At 44.5% G+C, this 18,483-nt stretch overlaps 1 protein-coding gene and 1 long non-coding RNA gene across 3 annotated transcripts; both read right to left on the reverse strand.

The window, feature by feature from the left end:
* Nucleotides 1–212: 212 nt before the first annotated feature.
* LOC121051413 lies at nucleotides 213–1,149 on the reverse strand. Its single transcript, XR_005805651.1, has 3 exons — nucleotides 712–1,149; nucleotides 441–567; nucleotides 213–339 (listed from the first exon to the last, which is right to left on the reverse strand). It is a non-coding gene; the product is annotated as an uncharacterized LOC121051413 (long non-coding RNA).
* A 1,758-nt stretch (nucleotides 1,150–2,907) lies between these two features.
* LOC112185040 (receptor-like serine/threonine-protein kinase SD1-8) lies at nucleotides 2,908–6,366 on the reverse strand. 2 transcript variants are annotated; one of them, XM_040515263.1, is made up of 7 exons: nucleotides 5,005–6,366; nucleotides 4,803–4,920; nucleotides 4,554–4,710; nucleotides 4,196–4,406; nucleotides 3,851–4,088; nucleotides 3,599–3,749; nucleotides 2,908–3,486 (listed from the first exon to the last, which is right to left on the reverse strand). In XM_040515263.1, the coding sequence occupies exons 1-7, from the start codon at nucleotides 6,293–6,295 to the stop codon at nucleotides 3,172–3,174; spliced, it is 2,481 nt and encodes an 826-aa protein (XP_040371197.1). In that variant the 5' UTR covers nucleotides 6,296–6,366; the 3' UTR covers nucleotides 2,908–3,171. The 2 variants fall into 2 exon arrangements, with proteins under 2 accessions (XP_040371197.1, XP_040371196.1); XM_040515262.1 differs by having other exon boundaries at nucleotides 4,803–6,366.
* Nucleotides 6,367–18,483: the final 12,117 nt, after the last annotated feature.

An 18,483-nucleotide genomic window follows, 5' to 3' on the forward strand; every position in this document is an offset into this window, starting at 1 on the left:
ATAATCGGAATACTAGTGGGTTCATGAAAGCCATACCTGAAACAACAAATCGATATCCCCAGGAAAAGTGGGTTCTTGGCTAGGAAAGTAAGGATATTTACCAGCAGCCTAAAAACCCAAAATCCAATCCCAATTTAACTTACCCAAAAAGAAAAGAAAAAATCTACACTAGAAAAAGAGTAGAAAACTGAGTTGGGTTACCTTATGAGAAAAAGCCCAAACATGGAGATGTGAATTTATTACTTTGGTGCTCTGGGCTCCCCTACAGCCATTGTTGCAGCATATAGTCTGGACTGGGTTTTTCATGTGAATCTATGCGAGAATACACTCGACCTAATTCTAATTCATGTGCCACCAAACTGAATTCAGAGGAAGATGAAGATAAAAGGTGTTAACCTAAAAGAAGCTACACTTGACGAACGAGAGAGGAGAAAGGTTACCGATTCGCTGCCAAGCCGGGGAGGGCAGGATACGACATGCACTGTGGCCATGGCTTCCTTTGGTATGTGAGAGAGCCGCCAAGGAGGTAAAGATGGAGGTCGATCTGAGCCATTTGCAAGTATAGATCTGAGATGAGATGACATGAACCCTAAGGCCAGTGAATCATCAACTACATGAATTTCACAACCTGATTTGGGGTTTTTGATTCCGTTCAAATTTGATTCCGCAATGTAAAGGAAAATTGGTGAGATTAGGGTTTGAAGAACTTACCGGAATTGAATCAACGACAGAGATTTTTGGGCGGCGGGAGAGAGAGGGCTCCGCTCTACGCCCCTCTCGAAGTCATCGATCGTATCCGGAGAAAGGAGAAGATGAGAGAGAGAAGGGGTTTAGAGAGTGAGCGTCACACCGATGGGAACCATTTCCTTAATAAAAATGAAAAATAAAAATAACAAAAGGCAACTAATGCACCTGAAGAAAACTAAAAAAAGCTACGGCAACTATAGCGTAGCAAGAATCGGGACAAATTTAACTACGGCATTAAAGATGCCGTCGCAATTGTATCAGTTTTTATGCCACGGCGTTAATTTGCCGTCGCAAACCAATTTTAATTTTGCGACGCCTTGTTTCCCGTAGCAAATTTATGACCAATGGCGACGGCATTTTTGCGCCGACGCTAACTGCGGTGGCCATTGCAATTTTTTTTTGTAGTGATAATAGATAGACAATGGGATTTGCAAGTACATATTGTCTGATCAAGCCTTCAGACAACAGCAAGCATATAAGCCCTTGTTGTCTGGCACAACCTTGAAACAACAGTAAGTATATAAGCTGCTGTTGTTCTTCGTGGTATTCAGACAACAGACATGATAGTAGTTGTTGTTGTACTAAACTTTATCAGACAACAGTAAGTATATAAGCTGCTGTTGTTCTTCGTGGTATTCAGACAACAGACAGGATAGTAGCTGCTGTTGTACTAAACTTTATCAGACGACAGTTTTCTGGTATTGTCTGATTATGTATCAGACGGCATTGAGATAGACAACAACAATGCCTATGATCAGACGACAGTGAAAAACTGTCGTCTGATTGAAAAATTGGTGTAGTGTTAGAACTCTAGATGAGTTAAAGGAAACTGCTAAGTACTTGAAATTCGAAGTTGAGATTAAAGATCTTGGGAAAACACAGTTTGGTCTCGGACTAGAACTCAATCACCGTAGTGATGAGATTTTGATCAATTGGTCGGCATATACTTAGAAATTACTAAGGCGCTTTAATGAAGATAAAGCAAAGTCTGTGAGTACACACATGATTGACTGTAGTCTTGAGCCTGGAAAGATCCATTCCGTCCAAAGGATGAGGACGAAGAATTATTGGAGGCCGAAGTGCCCTATTTAAGTGAAATAGGCGCATTATTATACTTAACTCAATGCACAAGACCGGACATCTCATTCACAATAAACTTGTTAGCTAAACATAGCTTTGCACCAACACACAACCATTGGATTGGTGTAAAGACAATCTTTCGATACTTAAAAGGTATGATTGATATGAGCTTGTTTTATCCCTGTAGAGAGAAGAGGATTGACGGAGGAATGAGACCGGACCTTATTAGCCAAAATGGCGCAGTCCAAAGTATGGCCACCAGCCATGTCTCCACCGCTTGCACCGCTGCAGTCCATGGTGGCTGGTGTCCTCCTTCCATCCATCAAAATGACGGTGATGTTTGATAGGTTTTGCTGATACAGGGTACCTCTCTGACCCTCACAAAGGTCACTCCCAAATGGGTTATGTCTTTACCATAGGAAGCATCGCGATATCTTGGCATGGAGGTCTACAAAACAGACCCTAGTTGCTACTTCCTCAAATCATGGTGAGATTATTGCTCTACATGATGCTGTGCGTGAATGCATATGGCTAAGGTCTGTAATTAGACATATTTGAGGAACTTATGGTTTGAAGTCTACCACAGATGAACCTACATGCCTTTATGAGGATAATGCAGCTTGTATTGAACAAATGAAGTTAGCTTTCATCAAGGGCGACAACACCAAGCATATATCGCCTAAGTTCTTTCATAATCAGCAACAATAATCACTCCTAAAGATTGAAGTGAATCAAATCCGATAAGAGGATAATGTAGCAGACTTATTTACTAAGTCGTTACCTAAATCCACCTTCGAGAAATATGTGAAGAGCATCGGATTGAGAAAGTCATCTGAACTCCTATGATTGTAGTAATCAGGGGGAGATGTTGACATCAAGGGGAGGTATGATGTCTACATGTTTGATCTCGAAGAGTGAAGGAAGTGTTGTATTCTTTTTCTCCTCCTCGAGGTTGTTTTTGTCCCATAGGATTTTTAATACTCGAGCAAGGTTTTTAACGAGGCAACGATCAAGGCGTGATCACCAAGTTTGAGCGGCACAAGGGGGAGTGTTGAAGAATGTTGACTTTAGTGTGCCTTGTCAAACTAGGATTAGTTCTATAGTTATAATAGGGGAGAATTCCTACTCCGAGTTAGAATAGGAATCTTTGTACTCCAAGATTATGTACTTTGTAATCCCTATATATAGGGCTCCTATTATCAATGAATACACACAACTATTCTCACAATTCTCTCCTCAATCTCTCTGCATTCTAATTTCCTTAAACAATATTCTTATTTTTTCACCAAAATCGCACCAAGCAATTTTGTTTGCTTTTATGTATCAAACTTCATTAGTGAACCTCTACCGAGCTTCTGGCAAGCTAATGGTGACTTCATTGTTGGAAAATCTGGTACATGTTTCAGAGGAAGAACCACGGGCACTAGAATTCCTAATATCAGTAGAAAAAGCAGGTTCTTTGGAGGGTGGGAGTGATGTTGCATCACTGGCTTGCAGCATATGAATTACCGAAGACATTGTCGGTCGATCAGCAGGAGATTGTTGAAGACACAAGAAACCAACATGGATACACCTTAAAGCTTCATGAGGCCGACATGTTTCCCTTATGGATGCATCGATCACCTCCATTCCTTTACCTTCTTTCCATAATTCCCATGCCTAAGATTTCACATATAGTCTATCAATTTGCATGACCATGTTCTCATAGTTACATTTAAATGAAAGGCTTAAAAACAAAAGAATCAAATTAACTAAAATTTATAATACTTACCCATCCAGCAAGAGTGACTGCTCGTTCAACATGGTAAAAACTACCACTCCTCTTTCCACTCACAATCTCTAGCAACAACACCCCATAGCTAAATACATCTGACTTCTCAGAAAATTGGCCATAAAGTCCATATTCAGGTGACATGTATCCACTACATCAATTTATGGTAGAGAAATCAGCACTAGTAATAATTGCATAGGGTATTCACATAGCATTGATCGGGTATAAATGATTCAAATAAAGTGATCTTACTATGTCCCAACAACCCTGTTGGTATTTGCTTCAGTTTGATTTATTCCGAAAATTCTTGCCATTCCAAAGTCTGAAATTCTGGGCTTCATTGTGTCATCCAACAAAACGTTACTTGTTTTTAAGTCCCTATGAATTATTTTCAGTCTAGAGTACTTGTGGATATACAAAACTCCTTGAGCAACACCCTCTATAATTTGAAAGCGTTTATCCCAATCCAATTTCATGTTTTCAGATGCATCTGATTGGACAAACCATGAGAAAGAATGACCAAGAATCAAAATTAATGTTTTACAGAAAGGAGGATTAATATCTATTTGTAAAGTTAGAAATGATGAGTATATATACCAAACAAGAATTTATCCAGACTTCGATTAGGCATGTACTCATAGATCAGTATCATTTCCCCATCTTCAATACAGCAACCCAAGAGCCTAACAAGATTGGTGTGTTGGAGCTTGGCTATGAGTTTCAACTCATTCATGAACTCCTGATGTCCTTGCCCAGACTTCTTTGATAGCCTTTTTATGGCTACTTCCTGACTTTCAGTTAAAATACCCTGTAAATGATGAAGAAAAATAGAACATAAAAAGAACCACATCCTTACAAATCAAAATTATTAGATGAAGTGATGAACATCAAGAAAAGTAGAAAAGCTTTCTGAACTTATCAACAACAGTGTACTTGCTTATTAGGTTAGTGCTACCTTATAAACAGGGCCAAATCCTCCCTCTCCCAGTTTATTAGTTTCAGAGAAGTTGTTTGTAGCAACTAATATACTCTTTAAACTATAGACTGGTAGTTCTGCATCATTCTTTGCACCAATATTACTTTTAGTCTCATTGTACTTCCTCCTACGCTCCCTGTTTCAATATCATTGTTAAAGGATGCATTTTTAGGAACCCTAGGATCCGTGTGCAGGGGTGAGCAGGAGATAGAGAGTATGTGGCAGTACCTTCTCTTTCCCAAAGTCTTCTTCCATAAGATGCAGCCAACAATTACTGTGAGCAATCCTGCTGTTGCTGTGATTGTTGCAATTACGAGGGACCGCTTCTTAGCAGGACTCTTGGCACCTGCAAAGAAGAGAAATGAACAATTAAAATGGTGTTTCCAAGTAATGACCGCCCACCACAACAGCAATGCTGCATCTGTATTACTCTTAACATTCTTAAACTCGGAAGCTGCAAGTCTGAGGTACAATGTTGTTCCATCACTGTCATCTCCTGTGAGTTGTTCCAGATTGAAGAGATCTCCAATCCAAATTGAGCATCCATTGCTGTCATAAGCATAAGCAGCGCAAGATTGGTTATTTAAGCAGATTGATTCACATTGAACAATACTCGCAGCATCTACAGACTCTTGATTTTCAGGTAATGACATGCTAGGCATGTCTAGAAATCGGTCTTTTTCCGCATTATCACTAGTAGCATTCCCAGAATACAGATAGGTTCTTCTTGAACACCCACCAGAATAATCCTGCAAATCCCAATCCACCTTCGATTTCGGCTCAAAACCATTCAAACAATTACAGAAGGGCGAGGACTTCTCATCGCAACTGCCAAAAGCCCCACAAAAGGCATAGACTTGGCATTGTCTTGGTTGAGACCAAAAGAATTGCCATTGGTTGACAGATCTCAACCATGACTTTTGCCGAACCCGCCCCGAGGCATGCATCAAAAATGTAGACAAGATTGCAGGATCATAAAGAGAATAGGTGAAATAGCTTTCGTTTTTGTTTGTTACATAGCTGAAATTGTAGATATAATCAGTAACCAAACCGAATGTACGATTCTTTTCATCCCAAGGTCCACTGGTCCAATACTGTTTAGACCTATTCCACAGCAGGATGTATGAGTTGGTTCCATTTCGGTCTAGCTCAAGAGAGTAGAGACCTGGTGCAGCATCCTCTGAACTCTTCCATGAAGTCAAAATTTGTTTTTGTTTAGTAATAGAACTGAACCCAATTCTACCTCCTGGTAGCAAAGTACCAGATGGGTGATAAAAACTCTGCCATGAAGGCTGGGATGAATTAGACCCAGCTCTTAAAACGAGGTTCCCATTATCCAAAAGAACTGCGCGAATAGAAGTACCTGAGGTGGAGGACACATTTGTGGACCAAATTGGACTTTTGGACTCATTAAATAGAACCAAATTACCATCTGAGATCCTCAATTCTGATGAAGATGTGTCTGTGATCGGTTGCTCCCTATTTGCCACCCAGACAACGTCTAGATCCTTGTACCAAATGCCTATATAGTACTTTGAGGAACTACCTGGATTGAAGAAACCCAGTTCAAAAACACCACCTGCTGAAACAATGGTCTGATCACCAGAGAGAGATTGGTTTGTAGTGATGGTGTCAGCTGCAAGACAGATATGAGTTTTGAGATATAGGCATAACAAAATAACATAAACCATGGACTTCATTAGGTTAGTTATGGTATCCATGGATTGGCTGCATTAAAAACTTGCAGACAAGCAAATATGTAGGACTAGGGCCGCTGTACAGCTCCACAATCATCCTCAAGTCCAAGTCTGCTTCAAGTGACTAAAAGTATAAAGATAAATTCTACAAATCCTTTATTAGGCTTCCAGGAACCACAAAACGTTCTGCAGCAATTTTTTCTCAGCCGTGGAAAAAGACAGAAGCTTCTTATAACATTTGGACCAAATAACCGTGCCGTATGTGCCGGTCCTGAGAATTCAGAGATCTTGTGCAAAAATTTGACTGAGGCCTTATGTTCATTGCATAATGACTTAAAAAAAAAAAGAATGTGTTTAAGGAAAAGAGAATTGTAGAGAGAATTGAGAGAATAGTTGTGTATTCATTGATAATAGGAGCCCTATATATAGGGATTACAAAGTACAATTTCTTGGAGTACAAGGATTCCTATTCTAACTAGAACTAGGAGTCTAGAATATTCTCTCCTATTACAACTATAGAAAGTAATCCTAGTTTGACAAGGCACTCTAAAGTCAACATTCTTCAACACTCCCATTTGTGCCGCTCAAACTTAGTGATGACGCTTCAATTGTTGCCTCTTTAAACACTTTGCTTGAGTATTTCAAAAAAAAAAAAAAACCTTGCTTGAGTAATAAAAACCCTTTGAGATAAAAACAACCTCGAGGAGGAGAAAAAGAGTACAACACGCCCTTCACTCTTCGAGATCGAACATGTAGACATCATACCTCCCCCTGATGTCGACATCTCCCCCTGATTGGTAGAATCGTGGGAGTTTGGATAACTTTCTCAATCTGATACTTTGAACATATTTCTCGAAGGTGGATTTTGGTAACGACTTAGTGAATTAGTCCGCTACATTATCATCTGTTCGGATTTGATTCACTTCAATATTTAGAAATGCTTGTTGTTACTGATTGTAAAAGAACTTAGGCGATATATGCTTGGCATTGTACGTCGCCCTTGAAGAGACCTAATGACTTGATGCATATACTCTCGCAAGCGTACGAATCGTGTCAAGTAAGGAAAGTATTTGGACCTTAGTTTATCGTACTTCGGGGATTAGGTGTTGGACCTAACCAAGATAATTGGCGGTAGGATACTAAAAGCACACAAGAAAAATATAAAGTAAAATAAAAACTATAAACAATCAAGTCACCAAGCATTAGCAATGCTCGACCTAGCTCACACCAAGCCTATTCAAAGCCACTAACTTGTAGCCTCAAGATGGGTATACACAAATGAGTCGATGGATTCAATGTTTGAGAGTTGATTTGAACTTAATAAAAAGTAATAAAATGCAAAGAAATTAATTAATAAAAGTGTAAACAAGATGTTAATGTCTAAGATTGAGCGGAAGCCCAAATCTCAGTTAACGCTATTCCGGTGGGCGGACCGCTACTTGTGATGTTCTCAGAGCTTCCGCTACTTGTCAAGTAAAATATAAAAGGCGTCAGAGAGAGACCGCGTTGGGCGGTCTTTTCTTCTCCGATGCCTAAGTTAGTCAATGTATTTGTGTTAACAGAATAACAGTAGGTAAGTAGTGAATGCGTAATTAATGAGGAGAGAACCTTTTATAGGTGGGGAAGAGTCTGATCTTTTCTATGTTTCTGATGTGGGACTGATATGCTTCGGTTTCCAGCTTCTGGAGCTTCTGATGCCATCTTGATGCGGCGCGTGGCAGAGCGTCGGAGGTGATATTGGGGTGAGTTGGAGCTCAGGCGGTAGCCTTCTTGGCTGTGTTTCCGTAGGTCACTCTGCTAGCGGGAGTTGGTACCGCTGGCGGTAGCATTAGTGTGGCTCATTAGAGCTAATTATGCTTGGCAAATGCTCATGTAAGTACACAAGATGAATGAGAATGTCGGGTGCTAGAGAGGTTCCTTCACCCAAATCTTATGTGTCGGAAGCTAATCTAATGTAGATGTAAATTTTCTACTTTGGCGGTAGTCGTATCCAAGGAGGTTCAAGGCTCAAGGAACGAAATTCCCTTTCATGGTATTCTTACTCCGGTTCAAGGGTCATAGGAACTCACTTGGCATGAATTAGAGCCGGTTCCTTGGTCTCAAATTCACATCAAGATCCCTAAAGATCGAGGAATTAGACTACTAAGCAACCCGACCGTGAATTCATGCAACGGGTGTAAATCACCATGCTTATAACCCCTTGAATACGAAATTGAAGGTTTCTAGCTTAGGAATTAGAAGGGGTTAAGCCTCTAACTCCTGCCTAGACATGCTCAAAATACACACCCTAGAGTTGACTAGGCTCCTAGATATGCATTTTAACCCAACAAAAATAGATATAAGCATCTATCATATGAAAATTACATCATTACATTAAAATAAGCATCTTTTACACAAGATTTGGACTAGGGCACACAACCCTAGCCCCCAACAATAAAGCTATTCACTACCCATCACCAAACTAACATCAAATTACATAATTTAAAGAGGAAAAAGTGAAGAGAAGTAAGGAATAACAAGGACAAGACACAAATTGCTATAGAGCAATTATAGCTAGCCTTGATTTAAGACTCCCCACTTTTACCCAAATTTAATGGTGATGAAGTTCTTGATGCTTGGGCTTCCCCTTTGAAATTTGTGGAATTGATGAAGCTTTTTGGTGGAGTAGTGAAGAAAATGTAGAAAAATGGGTTGGTGCTGGTGTTCTCGGTGAGGAGAAGAAAAGATGAGAAGAAGAAATTTTAGTGAGGTGGTGTGGTTCTTGGTGAGTAGAAGAAATTGGTGAGGAGAAGAAAAGATGAGAAGATGGAATTTTAGTGAGGTGGTGTGGTTCTTAGTGAGGAGAGGAAATTGAAAGATGAGATATGGGGTGATTGGTTCGGTGTTAGAGGAAGGGTAAAGGAACATGAAATGGGGAGTGCGGCTACTGTGATGTGTAGGGATGAGATATGAATGGTCATGGGCTATATATATATATATATATATATATATATCTCAAGAGAGAGGAGAAAATTATCATCCCCATCTGGACGGCTGTGCGTGAAGGAAGAAAGATAAGGTGATGGTGAGGTGTCACCATTAGATTGGTTTAAGTGAAAAAAGAAGAAGAATGGTGGCTGATGATTGATAGCACATGCAGCTCCTCCATAATTAAACCAAATCTTAATAAAACCAAAGTTTAATTGCCTCCTCTTTCTATATCTTTTATTATTTTTTCTTCATAATCTTCTTCCCATCAAGATACAATTGCGCACACTATTTTCTGGTGATCGGCTTCCGTATTTTCGTTGACATTGACCACGGTTGATTAATGTTGTCTTTTTTTTTGGTCAGAAATCCCATTTAGCTCCAATTTCGTACAACTTCTTCTGAAATCCACAACTCCGCTTATTTACTACAATATAAATTAAAGATGGATTAATTACATAACAATTACTTTAGAGATTAGCTTAATTCTAGTGTTCAGAACGTAATTACGCGCATAGAAATGCGTGTGATCACCTAACTTCATTTGTTCGATATAAGCTGCATTATCCTCATAAATGCATGTAGGTTCATCTGTGTTAGACTTCAAACCACAAGTTCCTCGAATATGTTTGATTATAGACCTTAGCCATATGCATTCATGCACAGCTTCATGTAGAGCAATAATCTCTGCATGATTAGAGGAAGTAGCGACAGGAGTTTGTTTTGTAGACTTCTAAGATATTGCAGTGCTTTCCATGGTAAAGACATAACCTGTTTGGGAGCGATCTTTGTGAGGGTCAGAGAGGTACCCTGCATCAGCAAAACCCATCAAAACAACACCATTGTTTTGATGGAGGGGAGGAGGTTGACACCGGTGCCGGCGGCTTTGCGGGTCATGGCGTTTTGGACGGTGCCACTTAGTCTAATGAGGTCTGATCTCATTCTTCCATCATTCCTTTCCTCTCTGTAGGGATAAAGAAAGCCTATATCAATCATACCTTTTAAGTAACGAAAGATTGTCTTTACACCAATCCAATGGCGGCGTGTTGGTGCAGAGCTATGTCTAGCTAATAAGTTTACTGCAAATGAAATGTTCGGTCTCATACATTGAGCTAAGTACAATAATACGCTTATTGCACTTAGATAGGGCACTTCGGCCTCTAATAATTCTTCATCCTCATCCTTTCGACGAAATGGATGTTTTCCAGGCTCAAGACTATGACCAATCATGAGAGTACTCACAGGCTTTACTTTATCTTTATTAAAGCTCCTGAGTATTTTATGAGTATATGCTAACTGATGGATCAAAATCCCATCACTACGGTGCTCGAGTTCTAATCCGAGAGAAAACCGTGTTTTCCTAAGATCTTTCATTTCAAATCCAGATTTCAAATATTTGGCTGTTTCCTTTAACTCATCTAGAGTTCCAATTAGGTTCATGTCATCAACATAAACTGCTACAATTACAAATCCAGAACTTGTCCATTTAATGAACATGCATTGGCATATTTCATTGTTGATATATCCCTTCCCAATCAAGTAGTCACTTAGACGGTTATACCACATCTGTTTGGATTGTTTTAATCCATATAGTGAGCATTTTAATCTTATTGAAAATGTGCTATGTGGTTTAGAGCCACTTGATTTGGGTAATTGAAGTCCGTTAGGAGCCTTCATCTATATCTCTGAATCTAGATCCCCATAGAGATATGCTGTAACCACATCCATAAGCTGCATGTCATGTTTTTTCAGAAACAACCAAATTGACAAGGTAGCGGAACGTTATTACGTCCATTACGGGAGAATATTTCTCCTCGTAGTCGATTCTAGGGCGTTGTGAGAAACTTTGCACCACAAGACGAGCTTTATATCTAACAACCTCATATTTCTCATTACATTTTCTAACAAAGACCCATTTATGGCCAACAGGTTTTACACTTGGGGTGTTTGCGTTATGGGCCCAAATATCTGTCTCTTTGCTAGTGAATCTAATTTAGCCTGGATCACATCTTTCCATTTAGGCCAATCAGCTCTTTGTTGACATTCGTCAACTAAGTGAGATTCGATATCATCCTACTCCATAATTCCTTTTGCAACAGAATTTGTAAAGGCATCATGAATAGTAATAGAGTTTCTATTCATCATCTCATGTATACTAGTGTAATTCAGGGAGATATCTCTATGATCTGGAATTGGTTCTAACATTGGAACGTTTTACAATGATGTCTCTTGGACATAACCATAATCCATAATATACTCATGAGACAGATTATTTATATCGATGATTAATTAATCATTTTGTGCCAAACTCGCTTTCTTTCTTGGGCGAGAATCTATCGAACCTTTGGGCCTCCTACGCTTCCTTGTAGGGAGCTCGACCTGAGCCACAACACCACCATTATTATGGGTGGCGGCGCCGTGTCCAATAACCCTAGGGATGACCTCATGTCCTGTATTTTTAGGGACATCAATCCTTACAGCCACGTTTGCAGCAAATATATGTGATCTCGTCACTTTAGCGATATTAGAAAACGCATCAGGCATCGATTCTGCTACTTTTTGAAGATCGAAAATTTCCGCACTTCTGTGCGGTTGGGGGATCAAGATGAGACAATGTGAAGACAAGCCACGACAATTCATGTCGTTTATGTTGAACATTAGTGTACTTATCTCCTCCTAACGATGGGAAGACTGTTTCATCAAAGTGACAATCCGTAAATCTAGCAGTAAAGAGATTGCCTATCAAGGGTTCTAAGTTGCGGATGATAGTTGGAGAGACATATTCCATATAAATACCTAAGTCTTTAAGGATCTATTTTGGTGCGCTATGGCGGTGCAATTGGCACATAAATTGCTTGCCAAGATATGCATAAGTGTGAGACATTTGCCTCATACCCAGTAACCATTTGGGACGCAGAAAAGGGTTGAGTGGCAGTGGGCCTCAAACGAATAAGTACGGCTCATGCAATATTGCATAGCCCCAAGCTCAAATAGGGAGATTGGTGCACATAACCAATGCTCTAGCGACCATTTGAAGTTGTTTAATGGCCCAGCTTCTGCGAGACCATTTTGGGTGTGAACATGAGGAATGAGATGTTCAACTTCAATCCCAATTGACATGCAATAATCATCAAAAGTTTTCGATGTAAACTCCCCAGCATTGTCAAGATGTATTGACTTAATAGGATAATCAGGGTGGTGAGCCCTTAACTTAATTATTTGTGTTAATGTCTAAAAGTCCAACGGTAGCTGGACCTTAGCTAACGCTGATCCGGTGGGCGGATCGATACTTGTGTTGTTCTCGAAGCTCCCATTACCTGTCAAGTAAAATACAATGGGCGTCAGAGGGAGACCGCGCCGGGCGGTCTTCAACTCTCCGATGCCTAAGTTAGTCAATGTATTTATATTGACAAAGTAACAGTAGGTAAGTATTGAATGCGTAATTAATGAGGAGAGAGGAGAGAACCTTTTATAGGTGAGGAAGAGGTTGATCTTCTCTTAGTTTTCGATGTGGGATCGATGTGCTTCAGATCTCAGTTTCAGAAGCTTCTGACGCCATCTTGACGCGGCGCGTCGGCGGCGATCTGGAGGTGGTCCGACGTTGAGGCTGTAGCCCGTCTAGCGGTGTGTCTGCATGTCATTCTTTTGGTTGGAATTAGTACCTTTGGCGGTACAATGAGCGTGGTCCATTATAGCTAATTATGCTTGAAAATGTACATGTATGTATAAGTCCCCCAAGTCCCCAGTCAAGGAGGGCAATCTTGGTTGGGGAGTTGCTTGGCGGTTTGAAGTGTTTTCTTCCGCTAGACTTGCAAGAGCATAATTAGCGTCAGTGCGTCGTCAACCGTTGGTTTTACTGAGCAAACGCTTTATACCCTTTCGGGTGGGCCCCTGCTGGGTCCCCCAGGGAGTCCCCCACTCCCCAACGAAGATAGACCTCCGGATGGTCGGCAAATTGTTTGTTGAGGGGGAGCTGCACGGAGCAGAGGGTATTGGGTAGCGAGCCCAATGTTTAGCACCCAAATGACGGGGGTCAATGTGCCTGATCAGGGCCGTCGTAGACTGTTGACTAGTCCCCATGTCCCATAGGGAAGGTCTGACGGTAACGCCGCGTGGCGGTCGTTGTCAGAGTGAGGCGTGGCCTCGGGATTCGCCGTTTGGCGGATATCCCCCAGCTAAATGTAGCAGGAAGCAGCGTCCGGTAGACGTGGCTGGCGGTATTTTGTTGAACGATATTGCGTTGAACAAAGCACGCAGTTTGCTAGATGGAAGGGGGTTCCGCCAGAGGTGTATAGTGGAAGATACCCCGCTTGCAGGATGGCTAGGGAGAAGTTCCGCTGGCGGGGTTTCGCTCAGCGGAGACTTCGTCGCTTGGAGGATGGCTAGGGAGAAGTTCCGCTGGCGGGGTTTCGCTCAGCGGAGACTTCGTCGCTTGGAGGATGACAAGGGAGAAGTTCCGCTGGCGGGGTTTCGCTCAGCGGAGACTTCGTCACTTGGAGGATGACAAGGGTGAAGTTCCTCCGGCGGGGTTTCGCTCAGCGGAGACTTCGTCACTTGGAGGATGACAAGGGTGAAGGTCCGCTGGCGGGGTTTCGGTCAGGGGAGACCTCGTCACTTGGAGGATGACAAGGGAGAAGCTCCGCTGGCAGGGTTTCGCTCAGCGGAGACCTCGTCACTTGGAGGATGACAAGGGAGAAGTTCCGCTGGCGGGGTTTCGCTCAGCGGAGACCTCGTCACTTGGAGGATGACAAGGGAGAAGTTCCGCTGGCGGGGTTTCGCTCAACGTAGACCTCGTCACTTGGAGGATGACAAGGGAGAAGCTCCGCTGGCGGGGTTTCGCTCAGCGGAGAGTTCGTCACTTGGAGGATGACAAGGGAGAAGTTCCGCTGGCGGGGTTTCGCTCAGCGGAGACTTCGTCACTTGGAGGATGATAAGGGTGAAGCTCCGCTGGAAAGGGTTTCGCTCAGCGGAGAGTTCAGACGGTTGGTGAAGTCATCCCAGTGGTTATTTCCACCAGACGCTTCATCTGGTGGTGGTAGACACGTGTCCAACCCGCAGGGGGTTAGCGTGCGGAGGCTTGTCCCCTAAGCCTGGCCGTCTTCTCGCCATAAATGATAGTAATTATGGGTTTCGCAACCGAAGTGACGCCTCGGTTAATCCGGGTAGTAAGTGGAGGTCTGTGACACGTGTATGGCTGTCGTGTGATGTCGTTTTTTAGCGGACGGCGGAGAACGCGCTGATGTTGACATAAAAGGGGGGGGAAGCTAGAGAGATTTTACACTTTGGTAAAAGCTTCAAACCCACAGTCGTGTTCTTCTCGCTCTGCTTGTCCGAGACTGAAGAAAGAGGTTGCCGGAGCTTGGAGATACCGTTCCCGGAGAAACGACGATAGCGCCCCCCTAAGATTATTGTGCACCATCGTATCGTAGGCTTCATCACCGAGGTTGGTATCTGGATTTCCTTTTTTCTGTTTCATTGGATCTGCTATTTTCTGGGTTTTGTTGTTTGTCTTTCTGGGATGATTCCTGTTTTTGTTTGGCGTGTTCTGAGGTGTAAACTGAGATTTGGGGGGGGGGGGGTTGGATTATGGTGGTTGGTAAAGAGTTGGTGTTTAGGGATTTGTTAGATGGTCGAATCTGGGTTGAGTGCATTTGTTCATATTTTGGGATTTTCTGGATTTTGCTCTTGATGCCCTTGGCTATAACTGATGTAAGAATAGGCTAGATCTGTGTTTGTGCTAACTGGTGTGGGTTTTAGGGTTTGGGATGGCTAACATCATAGAGATTTCGAGCAATGAGGATTCCGGGTCTGACGTGTCGTTCAGCTCGGCGGATAGGATTTTTATTGATTCCTTGCGTCCGTCTGCCCATGCAGGAACCTCACTGCCAGAACCGCTAGAGGTTGAGCCACTACAGACCATACCTTGGGAAGTAGCTATAGGTCGTGGTCCGCGTCCAGAGAGCTCTAGGGCGGGTAAGGCCGCTGCTGCCAAAGCTAGGGGCGACAAGCGTTTGGCGAGCAATAGTGCTGCCAGCGGCTCCGCTGGGGAAGAAAAAGCAGCGGGGCAGAATGCTGAGTCAGCGTGGTACCTCCAAGATGGCACCGCCTTCGACGAGGCAGGAGGGTGGATGAACGCCGCCGCCGTCACACGAATGAAGCAGACGTTCCGGTTGCCGGGCTCGGTGAAGCTGCGCCCGCCGACGGCGGATGAGAAGGCGTCGATTGTCCCAGCGGGGTTTGCGGCCGTGCATGAGGCCATATTCCGTCAAGGAGTGACACTCCCGTTGGTGCCAAATCTCCAAATACTGGTGTGAGAATTTGGCCTTGCCTTCGGTCAGATTTGCCCCAATATGTGGCGGTTGATGTTGGCAATGAACTCACTGTGGTGGTTGTCTGGGTGCGAGGGGCCTACTGTGGCGGAAGTGCTTCACTTCTACGAGCTGGTGTACGTGAAGCGCCGAGGCTGCAGAGGGCAAGTGAACCTGAGCAGCCGTCAGGGAGCGCCCAAGCTGATCGAGAATCTAAGGGACTCAATGTCCTATTGGCGGGGGACCTTCTGCGTCGCCACAGAGGGTTGGGAGTATCACGCCAGGTCGAACGAGGAAGGGCCGACATTTAAGATTAAGTCGGAGTTCCAACCCATCCGAGGTTGGTAACCGGTTTCCGCTGAACGTAGTTGGCGGGTTCATGTATTTACAGACTTGTATTCTTACTAACGATTACTGTGCTTGTGCAGCGGGACTGCGGTATACTCTAACGCGCGAAGAGGAGTGTCGCGTAGCGAGGATCCGAGGTTGCTGGCGGAACCGCAATTTGCTGGACTTCCGACTTCTGACCGATTGGGAGTTACTGGTCGACCAGCGATTAACTCGCTCCATTGGTGAGAAATCTCCGCCAGACCGCTTTTTTTTTTTTTTTAGCAAGTGATCCGGACTGACTGGTTTTTTTTTTTTTTTAGAAACCCCGCCAGGTAACAAATCGAGTCTCGACGCTTTTGAAAAAGCAATGGACCGCGCGGAGATAGACAACTTTCTGGAGACCATGTAGGCCGAGGGGCTGCCGGCCCAGCAGACGCTGGTGAACCCCGAGACGCTGGCGCTGAGCCAGTCCGAGGTTCCAGTGGCGCTGCCAATGCCGCACCACTCCCATCTTGGTGAGGATGGCCTGCCGGTAGTGCAGGCGGGGACCCAAGTGGCCGGCGGGGAGAGGGGAAGTGCCTCAGCTGGGCAACAGAAGGAGCGAATGCCTGCCCACAGGCGTGGCCCCTAAAAGGAGGCGGTGCAACCGGCGGAGACTGTCATTGTGTCAAGGGAGAAGCCGCCGGTGAAGGTGACGAGGACCGTCGCCGGGAACCAAAGGGCGCTGGAGAAAAAACGTCGGCAAGTTGACTCTCCAGCCGAGGAAGAAGGGGAGGAGGTGGAGGTGATCGGGGCCCGCCGACAGAAGAAGGCCCGACAAGCTCGGTCGAAAGCTGTTGTGGTGGAGGGAGAGACTCCCGCCGCTAGTGAGCTGGACTCGTTTTCCGAGTATGCGGCGTTCATGACAGATGGTGAGCGGGAGTTCCTCTTCCATCTATGCGAACGACTAGGGTTCGGCGGCCTAGCGGGTATCTCGCGCCCCACGGTAGTTGACCAATTGCCCTTCAGCTCGCCGTTTGGTCAAATATAGGCGGGACTGCATGACATGTTCGTGGCGGCGTCAAAGCAGCCCCTGGTCGAGGGGGAGCTGAGGGAGGAAATCCAAGGTCTCCAGAGGGAGTTGGCGGAGGCGAAGGAGAAACTGGCGGAGGTAGAGCGGGGGCTGGCCAAGGCGGAATGTGACTATGCGGACGTCCGCGGTAAGCTCAATGTGGCCATCGAGCGAGACTTGGAGAGGAATGAACGCGTCTCCAAGTTGGAGCAAGAGATCGCCCTGCTGCAGGAGCGGATAGCCGCCAAGGACAAAAAACTCATTATTGTGCAGCGGGAGTCTGCCGCCAGAATGACTGAGGTGAAGCGGCTGGAGGGTGAGGTTACCCGCCTGAGGGCTGAAGAGAGTACCGCCGCCGCCGCCACTGTTGAAGCGTTCAAGCAGTCGGCGGAGTTTAAGAAGGCGATGACCGAGTCGGCGAAGGCTGGGGCCCTAGCAAACATAGATATGCTGAAGCGGAAGGGCGCCATCGACTTCGCCAAAGCGTCACAGCCTGATGCGCCGCTGGCCAAGAGTATCCCGCCGAAGACAGATGTCGTGCCTGCCCCAGCGGGAGGTGCCCGCTCAGGTAGCGGAGAAAGTGGCGCACATCCGATGGAAGGGTCCCAGCAGACTCCCCACCCTACCCCGTCGGAGGTGTCGCGTGCTGGATTCCTGGCGGCGCACACCTGGGCGGATGGCACCATAGAAACCCCCAGTCCGACAATGCGAGGGTCCGATCAAGCGAGTCGGATGATCGTGCCACCGTCTGCTGAAGCAGAAGATGCCGAAGGCAACCCTTGAAGCAAGCTGGGATCGCTATAGATTTTCTTACTCTTTTTTTTGTAGCCGCTGAGGCATAACCATTTGTAATGAATGTTGCGAAATGAAATAAAGTTTTGAATTGGTTTGCTATGATGTGTTTGTAGCGCTAGCACTTTGAGTTATATTTTTCTTTTGTCCATCAATGGAACATTAAAGGAATTAAGATTAGTCCAAGTGCACCACGTAGCTGACGATTGCTGGCGTTGCCAGTTGCCCTTAATGCTCGACTTGGTAACAATGGTTTGAATAATTCCTCGTTTCATTGATAGCTGACTGATCAGTGTACAAAAGTGGGGTAGTACCCGTTGGGTAGCTTCCCTTAGCTAAATATTGAACAAAAATTTAGCTAAGTCAAGATGCTCCTGGGTAGCGGTCTGACTATTTGTAGTAATACCGAAGGTGTTCGGTATTCCAAGGGTGGGTCGATGTGACGCCGTCCTTATCCATTTAGTAGAAGGTGCCTGAGCTAACGACTTCCACAATTTTGTATGGGCCTTCCCAAGTTGGGCGGAGTTTTGTTGGTGGCGGAATGACTTCCTTCATTACCCAGTCCCCCAGTTGGAGGTTCCGGCCCTTGACTCTGGCGTTGTAGAAACGCGATACCCGTTGTTTGTTTTGCAAGTTGTGCAAATGGGCCTTGTATCTTTTTTCTTCTAGGAGGTCCCTGTCCAAGTTGACGCCGTCGTTGTTGGTCTCTGGGCCGTAGCCTTCGACCCTAGCGGTAGGCTGAGTTACCTCAATAGGAAGGACAG

The sequence above is a fragment of the Rosa chinensis genome, chromosome 2 (assembly GCF_002994745.2).
Source record: "Rosa chinensis cultivar Old Blush chromosome 2, RchiOBHm-V2, whole genome shotgun sequence".
Lineage (NCBI taxonomy): Eukaryota > Viridiplantae > Streptophyta > Magnoliopsida > Rosales > Rosaceae > Rosa > Rosa chinensis.

Coding starts and splice junctions, on each gene's coding strand:
- LOC112185040 (XM_040515262.1), bottom strand. CDS start 6,295: ATGGATACCATAACTAACCTAATGAAGTCCATGGTTTATGTTATTTTG. Junction 4,711..4,802: donor AAGACTTTGGGAAAGAGAAG/GTACTGCCACAT, acceptor ATATTGAAACAG/GGAGCGTAGGAGGAAGTACA. Junction 4,407..4,553: donor GATTTGGCCCTGTTTATAAG/GTAGCACTAACC, acceptor CATCATTTACAG/GGTATTTTAACTGAAAGTCA.